The sequence below is a fragment of the Phaenicophaeus curvirostris genome, chromosome 4 (genome assembly GCF_032191515.1).
Source record: "Phaenicophaeus curvirostris isolate KB17595 chromosome 4, BPBGC_Pcur_1.0, whole genome shotgun sequence".
NCBI classification, from domain to species: domain Eukaryota; kingdom Metazoa; phylum Chordata; class Aves; order Cuculiformes; family Cuculidae; genus Phaenicophaeus; species Phaenicophaeus curvirostris.
In genome coordinates, this window is record NC_091395.1 from 61,630,546 (window position 1) to 61,656,308 (window position 25,763).

The 25,763-nt window shown below is 40.6% G+C and overlaps 1 protein-coding gene across 11 annotated transcripts in view; it reads left to right on the forward strand.

Annotated features, from left to right (window-relative positions):
• The first annotated feature begins 15,132 nt into the window (after positions 1-15,132).
• The window catches only part of LDB2 (LIM domain binding 2), a 218,120-nt gene continuing 207,489 nt past the window's right edge, over positions 15,133-25,763 (forward strand). For 3 of the 11 annotated variants that reach the window (XM_069856295.1, XM_069856301.1, XM_069856303.1), the window contains exon 1: positions 15,139-15,413. In XM_069856295.1, the coding sequence (XP_069712396.1) occupies positions 15,282-15,413 (132 nt within the window). In that variant the 5' untranslated portion in view covers positions 15,139-15,281. Of the gene's footprint in view, positions 15,414-25,763 lie in introns of all 11 variants that reach the window. The other 8 variants (XM_069856298.1, XM_069856300.1, XM_069856294.1 and 5 more) reach the window with 6 other exon arrangements.

Below are 25,763 nucleotides of genomic sequence, written 5' to 3' on the forward strand. Positions count from 1 at the left end.
AGGAAGATGGCAGATGGTGTTTTGTGGTTATATGGCTTACCAAAACTTAAATGTACACGTTTCTATTCCTGTGTGATAACTAGCTTCTGAAAAGGCTTTTTATATCTCCTAAGATAAGAGCTAGTTTAGACTTAGATTCTTTTCGTCAAACATTTTGGGAAGAGTAGGAAGGAAGAAAGGGGTCACAGGACAGTGCTGCCTTATCAAAACTTTTAAAAATAGGATTAGAATCACCATTGCTTTTGATGGAAAATCTCAGTTCAACAGGGAATTTCATTTTTAAGTAAAAGAAAGAGCTAGTACCACCCTATGCAACCGATACTGTGGTGCAGGGAGCATTCAGAGAAGATGTGGGTTTGAACTGTTCATTAGGTTCAGATCAGACACTTGCACTGCAAGCTTTTACAGTTTTAGGCAAAGGATTTGACTATCCAGTCATTGCCCATAGTGATAATCTTTCTGCTTAATGGTTCCAAACATTTCCTACAATCTGAACTGGGAAAAACCATTATTTTTTAAAGCTTTAATAGATAGAAAAATAATTTTTCTTAGCTCTGCTTCTGAAAATCAGCGTACAGGTGTCTGAAGCACTGACAGTTCTCACTGTAGATGAAATCTGAAGTAGTGGCAGATGATCAACAGCTGAAAGAAATCAAACTCTATGTATTAGAAGCTGGGCGTATAATCACTGAGACACCTCAAAATCGAGGAATTCACAAATTTTAGGCTTAATCTTGCTATGTTTTGGAGCCCATATGCAAACCAGAAGCATTTATGCCCTATAATGTAACAAGGGAACTCGTTAGTATAGCAGGAGATGCCTCCGCCTGAAAGGCATACTATACTGATGAAGTTCCTAGAAGAGCTCACGAGAAAATAGCTAATTTCTTATTCAGTGTGGCTTTTGGACAAAGTGTAGTGAATATTGTATGACAGCACTGGCAAGGTTCACGCATGGGCTGAGAGATACCCAGTTATGAAAATGCTCTCTTGAGAACCTTCTGCTATTGTAAGAATATCCTGACTACTGATATTCAGCAAGAGTAGAAAGGAGTTGAACCCAGAGGCTACCTCACAGGGTTGTGGTCAGAGTCTTGCAGAGGTTCTGCAAAAATCTTAACTATGATTCCTCCATGTTTTTCTCAGTATACAGATTAACTGGATCTCTTCTTAGCACACATCTGCCACATCTCGCAAGGTCTGCTATGGAAATGGTGCACAATTACTCGAGCCTTAATTTCACAATTTGGTTTGGAACACAGTGGTTTTGCTACTAAGAAACTTATTATTTCTACAGCAGATTTAAAAGGGAAAGACTTCAAATCTATTTTCATATTTTTTTCTATGTAATAATTTCTGTACTATAGAAGGTGATGATTGTTCTAATTAAGTATTGACAGCCGTTACCTCTGAATGCAATTCTTTAAGTATCAGGAAAAATCTAGTTAAACCAGCTTTTGTAACATACCTAACTTGTACACAGCATGCTAACCTATCACTTTGTTAGGGTCTGTGTCTCTCCAGAGCTCCTAACACAGCTGACCCCATGCAGTAAAAATTGTATCTGCACAACAATTCTAAATACTATCCTGGTTGGTTCAAAGTTTAAAATCCTACTTTGAAAAGTAGAAATGCTATTTTCAAAACCATTCTGTTTGTTGTTTCTATTTATTGTCTCCATGGCAGAGCTGAAAAACTATTAGAGCTGTGTTTTGGGTGGTCTATTGTATACCACTGTTGGTTTTGATTATTGTGTTCAACACTCCCTTGGTATGTGTTTCACCATCCCACTGTCTCCACACAAATAAGGAGCGATGCTGCCTCCACTTGTTTATACAATTGCTCTGTGTTTACAAAGTGGGAAACCTAACTTTTTTGCTCTCTTCTGCTTGAGTTCACATGTCTATATGCTGGTTCCTAGGAGCATGCCCTAAACACTAGGTTATAGCTTATTATTTAAGAAGGCATCTCTTTGCCCTTCCTTCAGGAAAAGTCCTGGAACCAAATGTAGAACACAGAAGAATAAGCGCAATTCAGTATCCAACTGACAAGGACAGCTGGCTGAGATGAGGACTCCATGTTTCTGCTGGTTTGACTCTGCCTCTTATGTTGGACCATCATCAGATAAAAAAAAAATCCCCAAACCCAAGGAGTATAGAAAGATAGTTATAGGCTAAGGTACTGCTGACCTGATTTTTAAACATGCTCTCATAAAGACTTTCTGCTAAAATCAATCAGGCAATACACAATGCATTTGCCTGGAATATACTGCTCAGTGTAATGGAGACTAACTTTCAATACCATGTGTTTAAATGTCTATATTTGGACATTGCTACAGATGATGTGATTTATTAAAGGTACATAAGTCTCAGAACTGAATTATGAGTAGTTACAATGCAGACTGCTATCTCTAAGACACATACATCATTTTCTGCTAAAGACAAGAAACCGTAAGTGCTTCCTTGGACCCAGTATTGTGAAAATAAGTGATTTTGCATGTAAAGTGAGTGATTATCTGTATAAAATGGCAGTTTCAAATGTGTGTGTCTGAGCTGACCAGCAGAACACATCCCATAAAGCCACTAGCAAGGATCAGAGTAAATAAAAACTGCATTGTGGCCTGTCTTCTCCTGCTTTGCAATTGTATAGCATTTGATCTTCTGCATCTGAAGTAAGACCTTGTAGCCTAGTCATAAAAGCCATCCTTTAGATACCTGTACCAAGAAGTGGGCTTAGGACAGCTAAGACAGATGGACCTGGAATCAAAAGTGACTGATGCCTTATGACAAAAAACTTTCTTACATGATAGATTTTTTCATGAATTATGCAGTCTCATGTGGTTTTAATTACCTGATTCTGGCGTTCCCATTTCAAGAATAAGAAATCTGTAAAGGCAGGAATTTTAACTCAAGCTGTTATTCAAAATTTCAGATGTTTGTCTGAAACTCATCTGAGTTTTCTGTATGTGTGTCTCCAGATTAGTTCTAGCAATACTGTTAACTGATCTTTTCATATGTAAGAACTTAGATCCTTGATTTAAGGTGGAGTCATGGTAAAACATAAAACAATATAAAACCCCAGGACATTATTTGAGCATTATTTCCTGGAACTAAAATGAAGACCAGTTCTTAAGTAGGAAAAATGTACAAGATGAGGCACAACAGCCCTTGTATCCTGAAAAAACAAATCACTAAACTTTTGTATTCAAAAGAAACAGAAGTCTGTAGCTGACTTGCCTTAACAGTAGAACAGGACTTGGTTGGACACCCAAATGGACATAACTCTGGGTTGAATGGAGGTGGCTAGAAGCCACACAGATCATATTGTAAACACCACCGCCTCTCTTTCCTCTAACTACATCCAAATCTTGAATACATATTTCAAAGAACAGGGACCAGAATTCAGATGATTGATCATAGTAGCAGTAGAGTAAAGCTTCAATATTTCTTCATATTGACAGTGAACCTGATACCAAACTTTAACCTGAGCACTTTTCGTTCTTATAAAATAAAAATACTCTATACTAAATCACTGTCTTTTCAAAAATATAAACAAAACCAAACCAGCCAACTCTTTTTGACTGCCTGCAGTGATTTCCCTAAAATTCCAAGTTTCTTATCTCTCTGATTTCCCATGCACTCCTTCTTACCTTTCGTGGTCTCCCAGAAAATCCTGGCAGAATATCAGCAGATCTGATTAACAGCTTCTTCTGGGCTGGCTGCCATTGCCATGTTTCATGTACTTCAGGGTTTCTGTGGGATTGATGATGCATAGTACGTCATTGAACTGGTGCGACCAAACAAGCTTTGTGTGCTACAGTTTGCCCTACCATTTTGCCAGAAGTACTGAGACCTATTAAGGGGCTGGAAAAAGGTGAGTTAATGTTGGCAAGGGATGGAGGAACGGTGTTGACACAGAGTAGAAGTTGGATAGGAGGATAGGATAGGCCTAAAGCCAGCTGCAATGGAAGAGTTAGTAGGTGTTTCAGAAATATCTGAAATTGATGGGAAAATAGAAATATTCTGGTTACGGATAAGACGTAAGGAAGAGGCTATAGGGTGAAACAAAAATTGGGAATTGAATAGAATAGAAGGAAAAGAAAGAGCTGAGTCTTAATTGGGAGAGTGATGACTGCAAGGCAGGATGATGGTGAAGAGGAATCTACATTAGAAAATATTACTTCACAGCAAGGGTTGTCTAGGACTGGAACAGGCTACCCAGGGAAACGGTTGAGTCACCATCCCTGGAGGTATCTAAAAGACATGTAGATGTGGCATTCAGGGACATGGTTTGGTGGTGGACTTGCAAGTGTTAGGTTTACGGTTGGACTTGATGATCTTAAAGTCCTTTCAAATCTAAATTATTCTGAGTCTGTGATTTAGTAAAATAAGTATGTTTGCATCTATGCCTTTTGCTGAACTGAACTATGCTTTCCAGCCTTTATGAAACAGCCTGTCCCTAACTATGGTCCATTGCTGTACAAGGTTATTAGTGTTAACCAATGTATAACAAGGATTACATCTACACTGCAGGACATGTATGTGTCAGGATCTCATGTGTAAGCCTTGCAGTGATGTCCTAGCCCTGTGTTGGGAAGACAATGGGGCACACTGCCTGCACCTTTACTTCACTGCCAGCAGAAGAAGACCTGGCTGCATGAATTGCCCTGTATGGCTTTAGAGACATCAGTTCAGACAGCCGGGCAATCAGTGCCATAAGACGCACTAGTAAGTGTATGTGTCTTGATATGCACCACCAGATTCCACTGACGTGACACTCTTATGATATGTGTAGGAACAGCAGAATATGATTTAAGAAGAATATGTCTATGGAAATGCCAGTCTGAAATTAGCAATAAATTATGTCAAGCTGTATGCGTGATTTATGCGCCCAGTTTCTTACAGGAAACATCCATTAACTTAAATTTTAGGTTGTTAAACTTCATTTAGCACCATCATACACTGTAAAAATCTAAGAAACAGCACAGTCACTCAGCTCACTGTCCCAGTCTCTCACCTCAGTTATCCCTCGTCTCTTCATTTCAATGAGCACTCTCCTTAAAGAATGGTTGTGGGACATGTATGAAGAAACCAAATACCTACAAATCCAAATTTTGGAAGAGAGGCAGAGGAGTCTTTCCTTTTTATACTGTAGCCTAATTGTAACACCCTGAGACCGTAAGGGCAAGTATAATCTATGTCTTTGTAAAAGCTTGTATTTTTCCTAAAGTGGCAAGTATTTGACAAGAAATACAATAAGATTTTCCCACTGTGACTCAACTTGATTGTTTTGAATCAAGGAAATTAATGTGAATTCGAATTTTAGACTTTCCAAAGTAGAAAAGGCTTAAAAATGTGCCATGGTGAATATATTTACAATTAAGACCTTCTGGGAAGTGTGAAAGAGGGAACGGCAGTAAACACACAGCAATTAATCTGGACAAACTTTCAACAAGGGAACTTTATTTTAAAATGTTTGCTCTGTACCAGTTAATAAAAATTAAGCTTAAGTGTGGAATACTTAAAAAAATATTCCCATTGACACATTTGCAATTGGATGTGCTCCTTGAAACCACTTAAAAAAGCCTGACCTGAAAAATTGAGGTGTGATTGCAGATCACATACAACCTGCCATCCTCTTTGCAAAGGGAATGGTAGCTGCAAGGTGACAACCCATGGACACAACCCTACTTACACTTGACTGCACGTACTGATCCTGTCCTCATCCTGACACACCCATCCCTTTGTGCTTTTTTTACTCCCCTGGAAAACTGTAAGTGAGCCTAGGTACAGCTACAACACTTTGCTCTGTCCCATAGTGCAAAGAAAGATCTAAAAACCTAAACTCAGATCATCAAAATGTGAAATGATTGGATTAAATTGTTGTGTTTTTTATTAAATGGTAGATTTCAATGCAGACTTAACTGAAGGTGTGTGAACACCTTTGTTTTGATCTCTATGTAACACATATACTAACTGAGGTGCGATTATAATGTAGGTGTATACGTGAAATACAAAGGTGGTATGAAGACTTAAGAAAGTTTTCTGTGCTCATGCTGTTATTGTAAAACAGCCCTGTAATTTCCTTATTACGTTCATAATTCTTTACCTGAAGTGTCCCTTCTCACACACTTTCATTTATTTTTCCCCCCAAAAAATGCATAAACCTAGAAAGTTCTGATTTGGAATTTTAACACCTGAACTTAGTCTGAAATTTTATATCACATTAAGGATGAGGGGGTTTTAAAATAATTGGCATTGTTGTGCTATCCTTTCTGGCTAGGACACAGGAAAGTTCGACTGCAGGTCCTATGGTAATTTTAGTTGCTTTTCTGCTTTTGCAAATTAACACAAATGTCTTGCTGGTTAATTTAAAGCTTTTATGTTGCCTCCAAAATTTCTATCTTTATTGGATTCACATCTGTAGTTTTATTTAATATGAACCAGATGTGGAAATCAAGGCTATATTTATTAGGATGCCTGCACTGGAGAAGGCTTGCTATAGACTGTGTTTTGCCAGTACTCTGGGTAAAATATCAGGCAGAAATAAAGTATGCTGGAGGTTTTTTCTGCTTCTCGAATTAGAAAGAAAGTTTGCTAATCAAACTTCAAACTTCACAAGCAAAGAGATATAGAAAAATGTACATAAAATTCCATAAGCTGTTTTACTACTTGAACAAAACATTCTCCTGTTGCTAAAACCAGACATTGTTAATACAACAATATAAATAGGTGTGCACGGCTGCAGAATCTGTGAGAAGGGATGATGCTAGGAAAACAGTAGAGAGCAGAATGCACTCTTAGAATCAAAAATCAAAGCTAGAGATGAAAGCAGAAGCTAAGAGATGCAGCTGCTGCCATTGAGCAGCTGGTTGTTGGTGTCGCGTCTCCATGAGACGCAGCAGCTCCTGATGTGGGCTGAGTTATGAATACGAGGGAGCTAGGGTCTGCTGCTTCTCCTGAGATGTCGGCATCTTTCTATGCTCTTTGCAATATTTGTGTTGGACACGTTTAAGATGTGTCTGATGTGTTTTAAACACTGAATTAGAGACACGGCCGGTATTTGGTCACTGTTTGGATACAGGTCACTTAGTATCATGCCTGGATGGTATGAGATGTAGAAGGAACAGAATCTATTACATGAAGAATATAGAGATTTATCTAGTATACATTTTGCATAGACTATATTTTTCACTACAAAGAGAGGCACAGCTAGTCTTTTGCCCTCATGAGCTGGAACATTTTGCTCATGCAGCATAATCAGATTTTCCAAGCAAAACTCCTGGTTATTTCAGTCACATTTATGCAGCCGTACAAGGTCTTGGCAAAATACAAGTATTGCAGAGCATGGTAACATTATAAAGTATAAAATCTAACCAATAGCACATACTTAAATTTTAAAGGCCAAATTAAAAGAATATATTGTGACTACAAAATATGCACACAGGTAACTGATTGCATTTTTCATGTTTTGAGCGTACAGGCTACAACAGTGTACAGAGTACCTGGAATGGTAATATCCAGAATCTCAGTGGATCGTATTCAGCATGCTTTCATTTCATAACAAGTTTCGGATTGTGTTTTGTAACTGCAAAGGTTTAAGCTTAAGATCAAATACTTATAAAGAATAGAGAATGAGTTAGAAATAGGAGATAAAGATTCTAGAAAGATCTATGTAGGAAATGGTATTTTCCAACATACATTTCTTTCTGCTATTGGTTGGCACTTGGTGTTAAAATTGTTGAAAGAATAAAACAGAGTGGCACTGCATGTTTTGTTTTAAGGCAAAACTTTCCGTTCAAAGCAACAAAGTAAACGCAGTGTAGGGTTGGTAGGAACTTGGCTTAGTTATGTGATAAAGGCCTAATTACAAGATCCAAATTACTGCTAAATTATTCTCACGTTGGCACCTGGCACCGAATTTCTCCATGCATCATTCCCTTTCACACCAGTTCACCTGTCTGTCCATCGCTTGTTCTGCTCAATATGTAATGTCTGTGCTGTGCAGGATACAAACATAAATCTGTAAATTAGGGCTAATTTCCTGAGGTATATTTCTGCCACTGACTTCCCCATGCACTTACCTTCTCCACCTGTAAAATGGTGAAAGGGACCCATATGCAGGAAGTTGCACACTTTTGTTGTAGGGCTAATCACCATGGTGTCTCTATGAATGTTTAGGAAGTGCTTTGAAGATGAAAATTGCAAAAGTGCAAGGGATGATTATTATAAGTTAATGAATATATCTCAACATGTATTTGATTGCCAGGTAATTCAGAAGGGAATCGCCAACCCTCCCCTCTCTTCGAAAAAGAAAAGTTGACAGTCAGCTAGTTGCTAATTAGCACTCAGCTGAAATGCCTCCAAAGCTGAGTGCTCCCAGTTGAGTCCTTTAAAAAGTAAGATTGCAAGTAATTGAAATATGCTGAAAGTTGAGCAGTAGGTAAGGGGTGTAACAGGTAAATCAGTGTGATGGAGGTGGGCATGTAGAAGGAAGAGTAAGTTTTTCCAGATAGAAACTAGAACTCCTGGGGGCAACTCTAGCCAAGATGAGCAGCTCTTTTTCACATTCGCACATTTGTTCCCTTTCTAAGGCCCAGTCTGTAATCTGTCTCAGGAAGGTTATGCAGCCATATATTTGTGAGGGCAACTTAGGGAGGAAGTATTGCTTAAAGATTGTGTTGAAGTCTGGTGTTGCTTATTTCTTACTATATTGAGAGGTGGTTATAATGATCCTTGCTTTGGACTGAGATAGACTTAAAGCATTTTGAATAACACATTGCCTAATATGTTAGATCTGAGTGACTGTGCCACCTGCATTTAATTCAAGTTTAGCTCATCTGTAGGGGAAACCAGTGTATCAGAAAGGGGCTTGGACTCTGCAGATCCTTACCTCTCTGCTGGTCTATCTAATTTTTATCTGGAGGGTCAGTCTCTCAGACCACAGTCTGCTTCTACAGTCTACCCCACCACTTCTTCTGATTTTTTTTTGGCTGTCTCCCAATGCTATAAACTGCAGTACTGTCTCCTTTGCTGCTGAAGGCTGTTTCCTCCTCAGCCACTGGGAGATGGCTGCAAGAGGCAAGTGACAGGAACTTCATCCCTTACTTTTCCCTGCTTCACTGCTCTGTATTCACCATCCTCAGCATCAGCTCCTCAAGCAAAGAGGAAAACACACTCAGCTAAACTTGTTGAGCACTTTGGTTGAGGAATCTCAGTTGCTTCAAATAGCACGTACCAGCATCAGCCTCCAGTGATAATCCACCCCAAATTTCAGCAGCATATGAGGGGTGGGGAGTGACACGTGACACTTGTGGGTTGAGAAACTACCAAGGCAGATATTTAGAAATCATTCCTGGAAAAGGAATGATTTTCTACTCTGAAAGAGGCTATGGGCCAGTATGGCTGATATGATGGAAAATGGGAGAAACAGAGCAAACATGGAAATAACAGGGAGATGGAACACAGGACAGAAGTGTTCCTGAAGCTGCTGGACTCTGGAAAGCAGCCTTCGTGGTGTCCTCGGAGATGCAGCAAAACCAAGTTATACAAGATCTCTTTGGCATTTTACTAGTCTGGAAGATCATGCGGCTCTGTCAGTGGGCAGGTGTTCCTTGGTATCCTGAAGCTATTGCAGCCCAGGGAAGCTCACCCTCAACCTCTCATCCCAGCACCTCACAGAGCTATTTGCCTTGATGAATTCTCTCTGGCATGGTTACAGTACACTTTGGAGTTACAGTGCACAGGTGTGGTGCAGGGTAGATGGAGGCCTCCCAGGTATACTGTCCACTCTGGGTGCCACGCTCACAGCACAGTGAGGAGCAAAACAAAGCCTCTAGTGCTTACAGTGTAAGTCCCTTTTGAGCTGAAAAGACAGACTCAGCAGCTGAGAGCTCCTCCAGACCAGTGTCCCCTGTGCGTTAGGCAGAAAAGGAGGACACTTAAAAGATGCTGAACACTGTCTTACCATACCTTAACCAGAGAGATGATAAATCAGTTTGTCTGCTATATCTTGGCATGTTTAGAGGGCTCATGACTGTAACACCAAGATACAACTTGCACTACTTTGGGTTTGCCTCTTGTTTTTTTCCCCAGCTCTGTCTGCTGCAGGTGCTGTGCATGTACTGTATGGGTAAAACAGACAGTCTGCATGGTCAGAGATGGGCAGGCTCCTCAAAGACAGCATTCAACTGATCACTCATAAAGTTCCAAGACAAAATCTAATATCCATTTTGATTGCGGACAAAGACATTGTGTACTCTGCAGAACTAAAAAAAAATTTTAAATCCCTTTTGTGTTATCATCTGTTCAGAGGTACTTCTAGAATTACTGGTGAGTGCTGGAGTTGTAACTCTAATCTACTAGCATTAAAAAGGTGAAGAGAATTCTTAGAATTGTCATATGTATAGAATTATCCTCCTATGTAATTTATGGAAGGTAGGTTTGAGTTTGCAAAAAGTCAGAAGCCTGTGAAAGACGTGAACCCTTCTTGTTCCACTGATAACTCTGAAACACAGTAGTTTTGATGGGCCCCACTAACGGATTTTTAAAAACCTTTCTGATAGAAATAAACATGTCATTTTTTAATGAGAGAAAAGGACAATTATCACAACATAAAAAGTAGCCTACATGGAAAAAAGCTTGGAAGTTTATTCCGAGCCCAGCAAATATTTTAAACAATGGATTCAACAGATTTGTTTAGCATTCTGTCCACAAGTTGTCTGTGAAAGGACAGTGTTTTCTGGAATATGTTTTTTATATCAATATATTAATATTTAATGCAAACATATTACCGCTTTTAGTTTTCTGATAAATTGCAAGCATCTGGTACAGTCTATTCTATAGCTGTATTCAGCTCTGCAACCTGTCAAAAGGCCAGTGTTTGAGCTCAGCAATTGAACATATATTACAGATGATGGGGTTTTGCTGGTGGTGCTTCATTGTGCATCCCAACTTTTGATAAGCAAATCTAATTCAGTCACTCATGAGCATCCCTGGGAAGACAGTTTTGTTCTTCTACGTGTGGTCACTCCATCAAATATCTTCAATGCTATCTGGCTTTTGTATAAATGAAGGACAGTTTGAAAAGGTAGCTTTGGGTTTTTTATCAAGAAATTAATGTTTACTTGAGTACTCTCAAGAAATCTCATTTCAAGAACCTCTAGTTTTTAGCTCTTCACTTGCTATGTACCTTTAACTAAGATCAGTCTCTCCTTTCTTGCCTTTTCAACAGCTACAAACCACCTTAAATGTATCCCTATAAACCTGATTACTGACAAAGACTGAACCGTCAACACATACCAGGGATAAATACAGCAATTATACCTATTTACAGGTGTATCTCTCTTCTGCATTATTATTATTGTTATTATTACTATTATTACTAAGGGGTTATTAAAAATAGAGCAGCCTTCAGAGCTGCTTCGATTGTCAGCTTCGCAGATCGAGGACTGCCTTGGTTGTGCACACATGGTGCTGTGTTCCAGGGCTGTCGATGCTGCTTGGTTGGGGTGGCAGTGGGCAGGCTGGGTGCCCTGGCACCACAGTCTGTGTGAGATCCCCTCTGCCAGAGGCTCCAGTAACAGTCACAGCCAGAAGGCAGCACCCAACTGTGTGTGAGAGCAAAAGTAGCAGACAGATGAACAAAATGCTCTGGTTCACCCCTTCTTACTCCCTGCTTACGTCCTGGAGAAAGTTTTTAGTCCTTCTGTTGTAAGCGCATCCCAAGTGACTGCAGGCACTATGGGTTTCATGCTGGTGGGTGCAGAGGAAGGGAACCCACACTCTACTGCTCCACCAAATCCACGGCTTCCCCTGAAATGAAGGGCAACTGTCCTCTGGAGCAGTCAAGAACAGAGTCTTTGACTTAGATAGGTCCTTCTATTTCTGCCCAGGAGGGGGAAATCGGGCACCCGGACATCAGCCAGCTCAGTGCACCAAGACTTCAAGCTCTGTGGGGTGTCAGGGGCTGGAGTGGTTAGTGCCTGGCCAGAGGGACATGAAACAGGGCTCTGCATCTGCTGGAGGGGGATGATGGCACGCTTCTACCCATCTCCTCTTCCTCAGTTTGGAATCGCAGGGCTATGTCCTGGTGCCTCTCTGCTCTGGTGTGTCATCTCCTTCAATGACCAGGGGCAGCACCCAGGGTTGGGGCCAGGTGAGCCTAGGTGATGCAGAGGTTTGAGGACACATGGGTAACCCATGTGGTGTCACAGTCCTTCCTTCCTGGGTTCTGAAGCGTAGGGAAAGGTGCTCTGCTTTGAGACATGTCAGGATTCACACGTGTGTATGCCGTGTAAATGCAACTTGGCAAACACATCTCATCTGCCTGCCATTCACAGGCACAGAAATATACTCATTTTTGGATTTAGGAAGACTGAGTAGCCTCATCTTCTTGTTTTCCCCTACCTCTTTTCTCCTCTGCTCATGTTAAATTCATTTTCCAGATTAATAAATTTATTGATCCTCCTAAGTCTTGTGCCAGTGTTTGCCTTTCACCCCAGAACTACTTCAGGTAGCGGTGTGATGCCAGTGGTGCAGGGGTTTGGAGCAGCCTGTGTTTTGCAGAATCATGCCCGCACATCATCTGGGTGGCAGGGCTGGCTGCACCCCCCCAGTTGTCACTCTTGGAGAGCATATGGAACTTTAAAAGCAGCAGATCCAAGTGGGAATCGAGATGACACTGTCAGGATCCCTGTAACTTTATTTTCCTTTGATTCTGCCTTCTGTTTTACTGTTCTGCACATCACGCTGGTCTAGATGAAAACAGCAGCTAGAAGTGCTGCTGGAGCCTGTAATTAGCAGGTTCCTACCCTGGGACTCAGTTCTTGCTGGTGGGCTGTAGGTGCGCGATAATTTGCCAGTTAATCAATGGGAATTATTAAAATATTACTGCATAGTTTTGCTTTGCTTTACATCCATACACAGAAGCTCTTATATGGGGTGTGAGAGGAGTATCCTGGCTTCCTAATCATGAAAGCAAAACTTACTGCTTGTTCATTTTCAGTACTCCGAGTTTGTATTTCTTTATTTTCAAGTGACCTCTTCCTTCCTCCCCACCCCAGCCAAAATGAAAAATATTAATAGTATTGCCATATTTAATTTCTTGAAACAGTGAATTTTAGCCTCATTAAAAAGTCCTTAAAACAGTTATAGTTTTAAAGCTATGCAAAATGCCACAATTTTTATTACAAAAAGCAGTGCGTCCCTTCTTGGACGAATGTTTTACTTTGGATTTGCTTTGTAAACAAAGTGAAATCCACAGTCTGCTGGGTTGATTTTCTTTTTTTTTTTTTTTGACATTTATTTAAGTAGGTGGTACTTCAGCCATAAAATTGTGTGTTTTAGTGCTGTAAATCTGTTATTTTTCCAGTCGTTTTCATTTTAGGCTTTAAGGTAGCCTTGCTGGGATCTGTATGAGTACAAGGTAGGAGCAGGGAAGTTTTCTCCTAGGTATGTAGCCATTTCAGAAGCTTCTTGTGCGGCTGGCAAACCCTGGCAGACCAGTGTCACTGTTAGCGCAGCACTACTGAGCCAAACGTTGTACATGCTATTTAGGAAACTCAGCACCTCCTGTGTGCTGGAGTGACAATGTAGCATTGCTACATAGCTGGGGAGCATTTAAAGAGAGAAGTGAGATACCCCATGTATTACCCATTGGCTTTCTCTTTAGTGACAGAAGCTGTGAAAGTCCATAAAACAGCTCAATATGTCACTTCTTATGGTGACTCTTATTCCATAAGAGCATACAGAAACGGTTTTGCTAAACAGCAACCGGTACATCAAAGGTAACGATCCAGATCAGTGGTCACCAGAATCAAATGACAAACTTTTGTGCCTTATCTTGAAAAGAGAACTCAGATTTTCCAGATTGGGACGAATGCCAGCAAAAACTGGATTTTTTTCAGATTTCTCTCAAAGTATTCCTACGTTCAATCAGATCTGAATTAATTTTTTTGGCAGCGGGTGAAGCCGTGCCGTGCTCAGATATTTTTCAGGATTATTGCGTGAATTTAGGAAGCGTAACGGCGTGTGCCTTGATTTCCCCATCTGCGCAAGGGGCGATCCCGCAGCGCTAGAGCAAAGCACCCTGGCTGAGAACTGCTGCGACTGCAGCTGATTGTTATTCTCTTAATCATGTTAGTTAACTAAATCTGCTCCTAGAGTGGTTCCATTTGCTTGAATGAATTTACATGAGAGATTAATCCAGTGCTGTTTATTGTTGGTTTTACATTTATTCTGTACTGTAAATAATGCCTGATACTTTACAGCTGTGTATAAAGGCACGGTCTGTGCTTCGAGGGCTTTTTTATTTTTCTTGTATAGGTACCTGGGGGGCTCTCCCCTCAAACCTTGCCCCTTCCCAGGCAGCGGACGAGCCCGTTTTGTTCCCTCTGTATTTCGAGGACTTTTCGTTCACGTGGTATCAGCTCCCAGCACTTTCCCGAGAGTACGATCCAACAGATAAAGTTCATCCCTCACCTCCGGAGGGCGATGGGCTCCCCTGCTCCCTCGGGCAGACCTCCCCCCCCCCTATTTTTGGGGTGTCTTTGCCTCGCAGCCCCTCTAACCGCAGGACCGATGCTGGGAACGGGGAGCCGCTCCCCCACCGAGCAGACCCGTTGTGTTTACTCCCCACCGCGGCGCCTCCTCGGGGCTCGGCTTCTCCCGCCCGGCTCTTTGTGTTGCCCCGTTTCTCCGGGGGGGTTCCCGGCGCCCGCCCGCCCCCCGTGGTGCGGGGCCGCGGTCTCGGTGCGGCCCGGGCTGCCCCCGCGGCGGCGGGAGCCGCGCCGGGCCCCGTCCCGGCCTGCCTCGATGCGTTCCCAGCGATCGCGTTCCCGACGCTGCCCCGGCCTGATTGGCTCAGGCAGCTTTTAAACCACCTATATGCTAACAAGCCGCGCTGCCAGGTTCCTGAGGGGTCCTGGCTGGGGGGGGGGGGGGAGAAAAAAAAAAATAAAAAATTAAACCCCAAACCTCGGACCTCTCGTCAGGCGGAAAAAAAAATTACGCTTTGGAAGCGGTGCGCGGAAATGCCCCCTCCAGAAGGCGCCGCTTTAAAAAGCGGCGGCGGCGCCTGAAGCTCCGGAGCCCGCGCTGCCCGCCCCCCTCCCGCCGCCGAGGCTCCCCCGGCCGCTCCAGCCAGTGCGAGCAGCCTGGATGTGTCTGTGTGTCTGTGCGGGTGCGCGCCGCTACTTTGTACCGCCGGCAGCGCGCAGCCCATGTGCTCCGGAGGGATGGTGATGAGACTCTGTGCGGCTTGAACCTCTGCGAGCAGGCAAGATGTCCAGCACACCACATGACCCTTTCTATTCTTCTCCTTTTGGCCCGTTTTATAGGAGACACACACCGTACATGGTGCAACCAGAGTACCGAATATATGAAATGAACAAGAGGCTGCAGTCGCGGACCGAGGTAAGTCCCTCAGCCTTGTTTTTCTGCGCGAGGTTGCAGCCCCAGTTCCAGCCCGAGCGTCCCGCTAGGCAGCACGGCATATGCAGGCGTGAACCCTAATTAATTTACTACTTTAATTGGGTAATCCCTCATTACGTTTCCACGCGGAGCAACTCTTCGAGGAGATACCCGCTTAGGTATCTTGAAATGAAGGTACCGCGCTTCGGGATCGATTCTAACGCTGGTGTCAGGGTATTTCTTTGCCTTAGTGTGGGCTTTGCTCGGGGTCTGTCCTGCTGGCGTTTGCAGCTCCAATACCGGGAGGTATCGCTTGAGCTTTTGCACAAAACTAATTCGGAAATCTTGCAGGTTGAGGTGTTTCTCAAAACAAAACCTTTCTCTGGTTTTGTTTTGTGAAGTCATTAAAATTAAATGATAGCAGAAAACAGGAGCAGAGTTTTAAAAACTTATTCTTAGGCGGCACTTAGAGAACACATGTTCAAGACAACCGAGAAGAGGAATTAGTGTTTACATTTCGAATGCAGTCGCTTTTAGCGAGAGAGATGATGGGTTCACTACTTTATCGTATAGCTGTCAAAAGTACCCGGTTAATGTAAACTACGTTGACTGTTGGTTCTGCTTTGTACAGTCATTTGTTAGTGGCTAACACACCCTGGCTTCTATGCCCGCATCAGCCATCACAAAGAATATGCTGAATCGGAAGGGGAAATACTTCTGTCACTTAAAGAAAGAAAAATAATACTAGTGGAGTCCGTGTGTTGTTATTTACATGGTTAACTAAAGCGCGCATCTTAGTTTGCTAAAGTGAAAAGTATGTGGACTGAGTCAAGCTGCATTTCTGCCCATGTGTCTGTTTGTGCAGCAAACATTCTTGGAGCTGCAATTTTTCGTACTAGTTTACTCGTGGTGCCCTGTAAACACTTTTTAGAGTATTGATCTTTTACAATGAGCAAGTTTGTATACAGTCAAATTTCTGCCGAATCCATACCATTAAGTATGGTAGAGGATATCTGATTGATTTGTCTGTCTTATTATATTTCTTTAAGAGGACATGAGTTTATCATAAAATAAACCAAACATGCCTGAATTGTCAGCTAAGCCATGGAGAATCTATGACGTTTAATGTATATGGTACAGCTAGCAAGATGTGACCTGCTTTCTGATTGGGTAATGGCTACAGGGTAACTGCTTTTCTAACACTGTTATCGCTGCTAGTCTTAAAACATTTCTGTGGAGTAATTGGTATATACACTCCAAGCTGCCTAAAAACTCCAGGCAGCTCACTGCTCCCAAAATCATGGTAACTGTTTCAGTTTTGCCCCAAGTTGGTGGTTGCGAAGAGTCGCTGCCTTTTGGGTAGAATGAGGGGGTTTGGGGCTTTATTTGCTACTGTTGATTTGTCAGTGTCTTGTACTCAGTTACTTACATTCCTGTACACGTTAATGTGATAATTTCTAGACTTTTTCAAGTTAATTTTCAAGGAATCATTAAGTGATTCCTTCAGGGTTTCATTCACAAGCTGTTCTGAAAAGCTGTCAGCACTAATTTAGCCTTTTTACGTATTATTTTTGTGGTACTTCTAATAATTGACTGGTTTCTGATTGCAGCGCCTTTACAAATGTTGCACTAGAAAAGTTTTTTGAGGCACTTGGGAAAGAACTTCCTCCTCCTGTGTTGCTGAGGTGTGCTGAACTAGATTTCTGCACATTTAATTGCACTTTTTACTGTGCACATTCACATGGATTTTTCTGGGCAAAAAGCGATAACCTACCCTTCCTCGCTAGTACTGCCATAGACTCCAGCAGCTTTTTACTTTGACAGAGTATAGTTAATAAAGGCTCCAGCATTTCTTTTATTTGCTCAAACTAAAAAAAACTTTTGCCTTGTGGTAGTTCTCTTTTTTAATTTCTGAGCTGTGTGCTCTAAGTATCATTGTTGGCTGAAATTTATTTTCTAGCTAGCTTCAGCTCATCTAATTTCATCTTTAATTAAAATGCCTTCCTTAATAATAAGAAAAAATAGTTTCCTGGGACACTTGCAGTGACTATGTGTGGACAGCCTGTAAGGGATCATGCTGGGCTTCTGGGGTGGGTTGGGAGTGGAAGTTTCACATTAATTTTACGCACTTCCAAACGTGTTTGGGATTGGTAGCTGAAGGATTCTGGAGTATGTGTAGCTTGCTCTGAATTTTTTGAATCCAGACCAGTGGAGCCCTGTATATCATGGAAGGAATGTGCTTGTGCTGTGGGTCATACAAGCTTACTGTGTGAACATTTCTCTTCAGGCAGTCTTTGGAATAATGTAGGCACTGGTCTCTGAAGGAGGCTGCTTGTATTCTGTGAGCCCCAGGGGTTAGGTGAGCACAAGCAGAGCAGCTTAAGGGGAAAGGAATTACAAAGAAACTCTCCAAAAGACGGGGTAGCAAGCTGCCTGATTCCACTTGGATCCCACTTCTGGAGAGAGCCACTGGCAAGTGAGGATGTGTTAAAAAAGGGGAACGTACAGCTTTGATCCCAAATATATCCTTGGAAAGCCTTTGAGATTTTCCCATTTCCCTAGAAAAGAAAAATGTTCTTAATAATCCTTTAGAGTCAGATTCTCTGCTGTCCCTTGTAGTGTTGGAAATTCCAAGGCAGAGCGAAACATACATGGTTTAATTAAGTTGTACAGAGGATGGATGGAGAGCCTATGAAAGGACTATCTGTGTGTCATGTCTATCTGTTTTTCCCCTCCAACTGTACAGACCACTTTTGTTGTGAATTCTTGTAGCTGCTCTCCAGAGCTTGCAAGTAGGTGAGAGATGATTAAAAAAAAAAAGAAAAAAAATAGGGAGTGTGCTGGTAGAGACCACTAGCAGGGTCTATGGTATGGTGGGGGAGGTAGAAGTGTCCTCAAAGTGGTTCTGCTATTGTGATCCCTCCCTGAGAAATCCGTGGCTTCCACTGTGGTAGTGTTGGGTGGAAGGGAAAATAATAGTTGGTGTGAAGGATGTGCTCAGTGTATTAAGCAGGCAAAGTACAAAGTGATAAATAAAGGTCATTTAGATGCAGTGTGGCTATCTTTGTCCTTGTTTTCTTTTGGAAGAAATGGTAGTCACGAGAGTAGAGAATTAGCAGCTCTAGGCTGTGCTAGATGTGCAAACTTTTGCTCTCCAAACTTCTTTCAACTTTATGGGCTCCTCACGCAGAACCTACAACTGCCTTTTTAAATTCAGGGTCAGTCTTAGGCGAAGAATTCCAATGCACCCAGGCAGGGGGTGGTTTTATGATGTAAGTACTGGCACAAGTCCACCATCTAGCTAATTCTTATGTGATCTAAAGTAAATCAGGGAGTCTGAGTTACTAACTAGTGTTACAGGAACACCTTACCTTCTTTAGAAGTTGTTTAAAAAATTCTAATCTGGTAATACATTTTTCTAAATGGAAATTAATACATTCTTTCTTAATAATACTTGGGGAGTGTCTAGTGCCATTTTGTAACGCATCAACAATCCCGATTTAAAGAAGTAAAATGAGCATTTAAACGTTTAATAATCTATGGCAGATACAAAGATAAATCTTACTTACTTCTATCATAGTTGATTAACTTTCTGGTTAACCAAAATGCAGCTGTTTCCTTCCTCTGTGTGTGGTTTTAAGGATTTCATTACGATTCACTCAAACTCAGTTTATCTTAATTATTTTTATATCTGTGTTAGTATAATGTTTCAAGAAAGCAATCCTGTTGTGGCAGAATCAGCAGTTTCTAAACTTCCAAGTAGCAGTACATAACATAGGTAAATATTTTCTCTGTTTTTTTCATAAAAGTTGGTGTTTTAAAAGTCTCTTTCCCTCTTTGATCTTGTAAATTCTTTTCTGTTCTAATTTTCAATAATTTGAAATTGCTCACACTTAAAAGAAAACAAAAGGTGATTATATCTTGTATATAATTATTTCCCACTAAGATTACAGTGCGCTGTGGATAGATCACTTAGAGTTGTTGACAGTTTAAAGTTTGAGGCATTGCTTTATTGCCAATAATAAAAAAAATGCATCAAAGCTTTCACTTGTTTATTTAGTCCCCTATATTGTTAGAACTTTTGCATATCACAATATATTCACCTGTATCTCTGTCACTTGAAGAGATTATGCCTTACATCACCATTGTATGCAAAACACAGCTTTCCTTCTGGCTAAGACAATAGGGTTTTGAGGGTTACTAGAGAAATTGATTAGTAGCGTATTTGTTTTAAAGACAATCAGTTTAATCAAATCGTATTAAACTGTATAGTGAATTTAACAGAAGTAGAGATTTCATGATGGAAGAAAAATGTAAAGAAAACTAAAAAGAAAATAGAGGAGAATGTTATGGTTGTTTAAAAGCTACTAAGTGAACTGGAAGCTTACACAGACATTCATACTCAACCAAATATTTAAAGTGAATCAAAGCAAAACAAATTTCAGCAGTTGAATGGAAGTCTCTTATTTTACTTCCTCACGTTGCTATCAGATGAAATAATCTTTTCTTCTTCTTCCTGATGCATTTTTAATAGATTAGTCATAAAAATCTATGTTGTGACATCACATTTGTTCACATAGCAACTTAGTATCACAAACAGATCTCTCATATTGTGTACATAAGTTTTGAGTTTGTCCAATGATTTTGTTTGTTGAGGGGAAAACATAGAAACTTCTTTCTTTAAATATTTGTAAGGAAATATTCTTTCACCCACAAATATACTAATACTGAGCAATTCTAGGAGCATGATTGAAGGATTTTAAGAATACTTATAAAAAATGCTTTGCTGAAACGAATAGGTCAGTTTTAAAAGAAAATCCATGAACTTATTTGGTTAAACAAGGCTCTTTCACTGATTGTCTTTTATTTCATCCCTTTAAAAGATTTCAGTTGCAGCTGTTTTCAATTAAAATTGTTACAAACTAACAATTCTTACAAGGGAAAGGATGGGGGGTGGGGGGGGAAAGACTCTACTTCCTTTCTGTGCTGATCCTTAGCTAGTAGTCAGGGATGCCTTGGTGCTTCTCCCCTCCTCTGCTCCCCCCCCTACTCCCCCCCAAGTTATAATATAGAATGTAAACTGCACACTTTTAAGGGAGCTTTTGGGGGCAGGGGCTGGTGAAGGTAGAGGAAGAGTCAGTGTGGAAGTGTAAAACTAGATTTCGTCTGAAAATCACTGATCGTCACTAGATCATTTTCTATGAAGAAATCTTTTCAACCCTTCCTTTTCTCTTTTTCATTCTTTACTCTTTGAACCGTAAATCCACTTAAAAAAAACCCTTAAACTCAGTCTTTCCCTGATGTAAACAAGATTTATTATGCAGATCCTGTCTCAAAAATAGAAGCTTCTGGATGGTGAGAAGGAACAAACCAGAGATCCTAACAAGGTCCCAGTCCTGTGTTATCTTTTTTAAGCTGGAATTCTGCCTGCAGTAGAATTGCAAGATCAGATAAAAATTAAATAATTTGCTTTTGGTATATACACTTTCTTTGTTTACAGAAAAAGGGTATGGGTAGATTGCTAAACTCATTGCAATATTTTCAGTTGGACTTGTCACTTCAAATGGTATTTTTTTGGTATCTTTTTGCCAAAAGTTGCATATCTGCTGTAAACAGGCATTCTAACTGTGCTGATACTTTGTTCATTTTTTTTTCCTCCCCAAGAATAGCTTTCTTTCCTGCACTGTACTGTGTAAACAGGCCAGCATATATCCTCAGTTTTGCTGGGTGCTTTTTTTAAAAAGTTGTTTTGGTGTTCCTTGAAGCCTCAGAGGGGTGATCCTGGAGGGACAAGGTTGCCCCAAAGTGTCTGATGATTAATCTCCAAAAAAGAGTGTGATAGGGCAGGACATGTTGGCGAGTCTCAATGGTCTTATTTATTAGGTGAGAATAACAGTGAAAGAAATCTCCTCAAGCCCCTGGGTGAAATCTTCTCCCTAGGCTTGTGTCTTTCTTTTCCCCAGCACATTCTTTCTGTGTTTGGTTACTATTGGGATTTAAGAGACAAAGCACTTTATGGTCAGAATACTGTTTCCATTTCTCTTACCTGGTGGTGGACAGCCATACTCTTCTAAACTAAGTCCTGTAAGTTACTCATCTAAGCCAAACAGTACATTTGGTACTCCTGAGATAACTTCAGATCAGCTGGAACCACCTGCGGACCTTAAACCTCAGTATGGAAATGATGATTCTGAAGAAAACTATGGCAATTTTCTGCTTTTTGGGGCTAGTAAAAAATCACTGACCTGAAAAAATGACGCCTCTGAAGAACTAAACATGACCTAGGACTTGGTGGCTTTCTAAGCCTGTCACCTCTTCTGGACTTGAAAGTGTTGATTGTCTAGAGTCCTTGCAAGAGCTGTAAGTTTTATAGTAGCAGTCTGTCCTCTCAAAGAGGCTTAGGATGCCCTGGCACCACCTTGGTGTTTATATACAACATTGTCAAGAAGACATAATCATGATGAAGCTCTTGGCTGGGGTGGTGTGTTCTGTCTGCATCATACAGACTTGAAGCATGAGACTTGGGTGTAGCAGACGTCTTATTTATGAATAATTCTGATAACTATAGCCAAAAGATAAGCAGCAAACTAGAACTTCTTCCTAAGATCTTTCTGTTGTCAATACTCACATCCAGGTACCTGGCCAGGGTAGACTCACAAACTCACAACTGACATTATAAAACTGTAACTTTGCGTAGGTATCTAAATGTACTTAAAATCTACTGACTGGTTACCTGCAAACTAAACAGTTAGATCTTTGCATCCTTCCAAGCAACTAATAAATTTGAACATTGCTGCACTATCTATCATGTGATCTGGAATACCTGCTGATCTCCATCTTCCCTGATTCTAAGCGACAGAGTCGGCTTGCCAAGCCTAGTTAGCTGAGCAGACAGATTCAAATCTGTCTGTACCATTTGTGTATGTGTTGAAAAAGGGAAGAGGAAAATCTAATCTCTGGATATAGTTTTGCCATCACTTACATACGTCAAATTCAATATCTGTCCAGATCTTGTCCATTTTACACAACTGCTAGCTGCAAACTAAAGCATCCTTCATGATCCAGAAGAATTGCATTGACTAGTTGAACAACCTTATCTGTTGCATTCAGAAGGCAAATGAAACACTATGTGTGTATAAAAGCGATCGTATTTGGAACTTCTGATTAAGGCAGACCCAAGAAGAGACCTAATCATAGATCCTCTATGCTCCTTCTTCAAAAACTAAACACCTGGAAAAAACAACTGTCCCTGTTTGAGTATTGCAGTCTTACATCACCTGTGTGGGCAGTGGACTGCTTTTACTCTCTTTTGGACTTTCAAACATTTGGCTTTTCTAACTACATTTTTTATTAGGTTATCTTCTAAAGTATTAAATTGATAAAATTATGACTTCCAGTACATTGTGCATTTAAGGTATTTCATGTACCTTATTGCGATTGTTTTTCCAGATGTGTAGTCATTAGTGGAAGACTGTATCAGACAAAGAGCTGCCATCTGTCCTAGAGCAGGTTACAAAGAGATTTCTGAAATATTAATGACCACATAATACAAAATGGAAAGAGAAAAATGCTCAGAAAACAACAAAATAATGGAGTGAAACTTTTTTTAGTTTATTGTTGTTTTACCTGAAGCACCCTCAGCATACTTCATCACTCAGGAAGGTAGTCAGCAGCACCAGCGTTCCTAACCATCTCCTCTTTTATGGAGGGATGAGTGATCCTCCAGGCTGTGATCAGCAAGGCAGGGATGAAACCTGCTTTGCCACTAGGTTTGCAGCTAGGATAGTATTTTACAGTTGGAAGAAGGGAATATGAAATGTTTTGCATCTAGAATGATGTTTTCTTCATGCAGTTTGTGAAAGTCTCATGTGTGGAGGCAGTGGAGGAAGGACCTGCAACTGTCTGTTTTACTCTGTCCTTCGTTAGTCCTTTAGACTAGATATAAGGAGAAATTTCTTTGCTATGAGAGTGGTGACGCACTGGAATTGGTTGCCCAGGGAAATTGTGGATGCCCCATCCCTCGAGGTGTTCAAGGCCAGGTTGGATGGGGCCTTGAGCAGCCTGGTCTAGTGGGAGGTGTCCCTGCCCATGGCAGGGGGTTGGAACTGGATGATCTTTAAGGTCCCTCCCAACCCAAACTATTCTATGATTCGTACTCCGATACTAACTCCTCTTTCACATCAGCCTTATGTTTTCCATAATTCTTTTATCCACTTTAAGTACCAAAAATATTTCCATGTTACTCCATTGCACATCACAACAATGTTACTGTGAGTACAAAGCGCAAGAACTGCTGTAAAATAATTCCTTTAGCATAAATTAAAATTCTTCTTGTAGAAGTTGATCAGCTTCTTGCAGGAGGGACACTCTTCCTTTTGGTACTCAGCTAGCATTTCTCAACATCTTTGTATGGAAAAGAAGAAAGGTTAAAAAAACATTGTCAGGAGATAGATTGTGTAAGTGCGTTTGCAATGATGCCAATACAATAGTGCTATCACTTCTACCTGGTCTTAATCACTGGAGTATCAGTTAACCCTTAGGGTAATTAGCTAATAATGTTGTTGATGTGATTTGAAGTATCATTTTAAGCAATTAGAAGTTCAGGTATAATGTGATGCAATTATGCATTATATAGCGCATCTATCCATTTTACAGAGCAAAAAATTACCATATGTTTTGTGGGAAGCTTGGCATTTTGCACTGACTGGAGTCCTGCCTGTATTTCTGAACAGCATGCCTGTAAACTATGGTAATAACTCTTCGAAGGCCACACCTATGCACATTGCTGATTATATTAAAAAGCATAGGCCCATTTTAATGAATGTGTTGGCATGAATAATGGGACATGAAAGGCCAATACACTGGGTAAAGGTTCATTACCCGAGTGCAACGCAACATTTCCATGACTATTCACTTGCATTTAGCCACAGCAAGTTCACTGTTATGCTTGTGCCCTTTATGTGTTTCTGTGAATGTTAGATCAATGGAGTTTTATTCTTAAAAATAATTACAGAATGCAAATTTCAATTTGTTAAGCATTCTGGAAAGAAGTTGCTTATTTTATATGGGCTAAGCTGAGAGGCAATGTTTTCTGGTCTGAGTTTCCAGCACCTCCCAGATAGAACCAGAGTCTCTGATTGCTTTGTAGTGGGGACTGACTGGTGTATGAATGTAAAGCAAATTAATGGCAATGACTGGTGGCAACTGGGAAAATTACATGTCAGTAAATATGAGGTACATGCATATTTTTTTCACAGAACAAGACCCTGTTGACCATGTAGCTACTTTAGAAAAATGTATTAAGAAAGACTTGCTGAAAAAATTCAAAGCTTCTTGGTATTTTGAGCTCTAACTCTATCTGTACTCATCCAGTCAAGGACGTGAAACAGTAACACACAATGTAAGCCCTGTCACAGCATATGGTTTTAGGAGAGTACTACATGCTTTCATGCTGCTTGTTGTGAAAAAGGATCAAAAATAAATCTTAAATTTGAAACCACATCTGTTCAAATTAGTTGTTATTAATTTCTAGCAACTCTGTGTTGAACAAAGTGGAATTCATAAAATTTATAATTTGATGTGAGCGATTAGCTCAGCTCTTTTCAATACCTCTTAACACTCTGTCAGGGTTAAAAATGCCAAGTAAAAAGATTGGTAAAGATGCCAGCACGCCAAGTACATCTTTTCTCTGACAATGCACTAATATTATTTAACACTCACATCAAAAGTATCCTGAAGTAACTGAGTTACACCTTGACTGATCGTTTCATCCAAAGGGCGACACTTCTAAATAGGCAGGATAGCACAGAATTCTTCCTACAGTGTGGTGTTAGCATTGGTATATAACCTGAAGCCAAAACCTGCGTGTCCACACTGACAAGAATCCTACTGATTGAGCCACTGTGACACCTCGTGGCTTATGAAGCAACACAAGCATCTTTTAGAAAACTGTGACTCAACTGTAAAATCCAGAGGTTAATGAGTGTTGATAAATGCCCTCTCGTGTGACTATCAACAGAAATTCCTTTGGTGACTTTGCTACCTTTTCAAGATGTGGTTAAATTAAGTGGCAGTGTGCTTAGTTCTGCTTCTGGTCCTTCTATTATGTATTTTACTGTGAAGTGCCATAAGATGGGGTATCATTTCATGAAGGCTGAGCTGCTGCTTTTCATCTCCAATGCTCTGGTGTTTGCTCATCATTCAGATTACATAAAGAAACACTATTTTGGCTGCAGTACAGAGTAAACATTTTGTTTGTAACAATGAATTTGGTTAACCAAAAGAATATTTGGAGGGACTGAAGTACATTTTGGTGCTGGGTATGTTCAAAGAGTAGCAGAATTAAAAGTAACT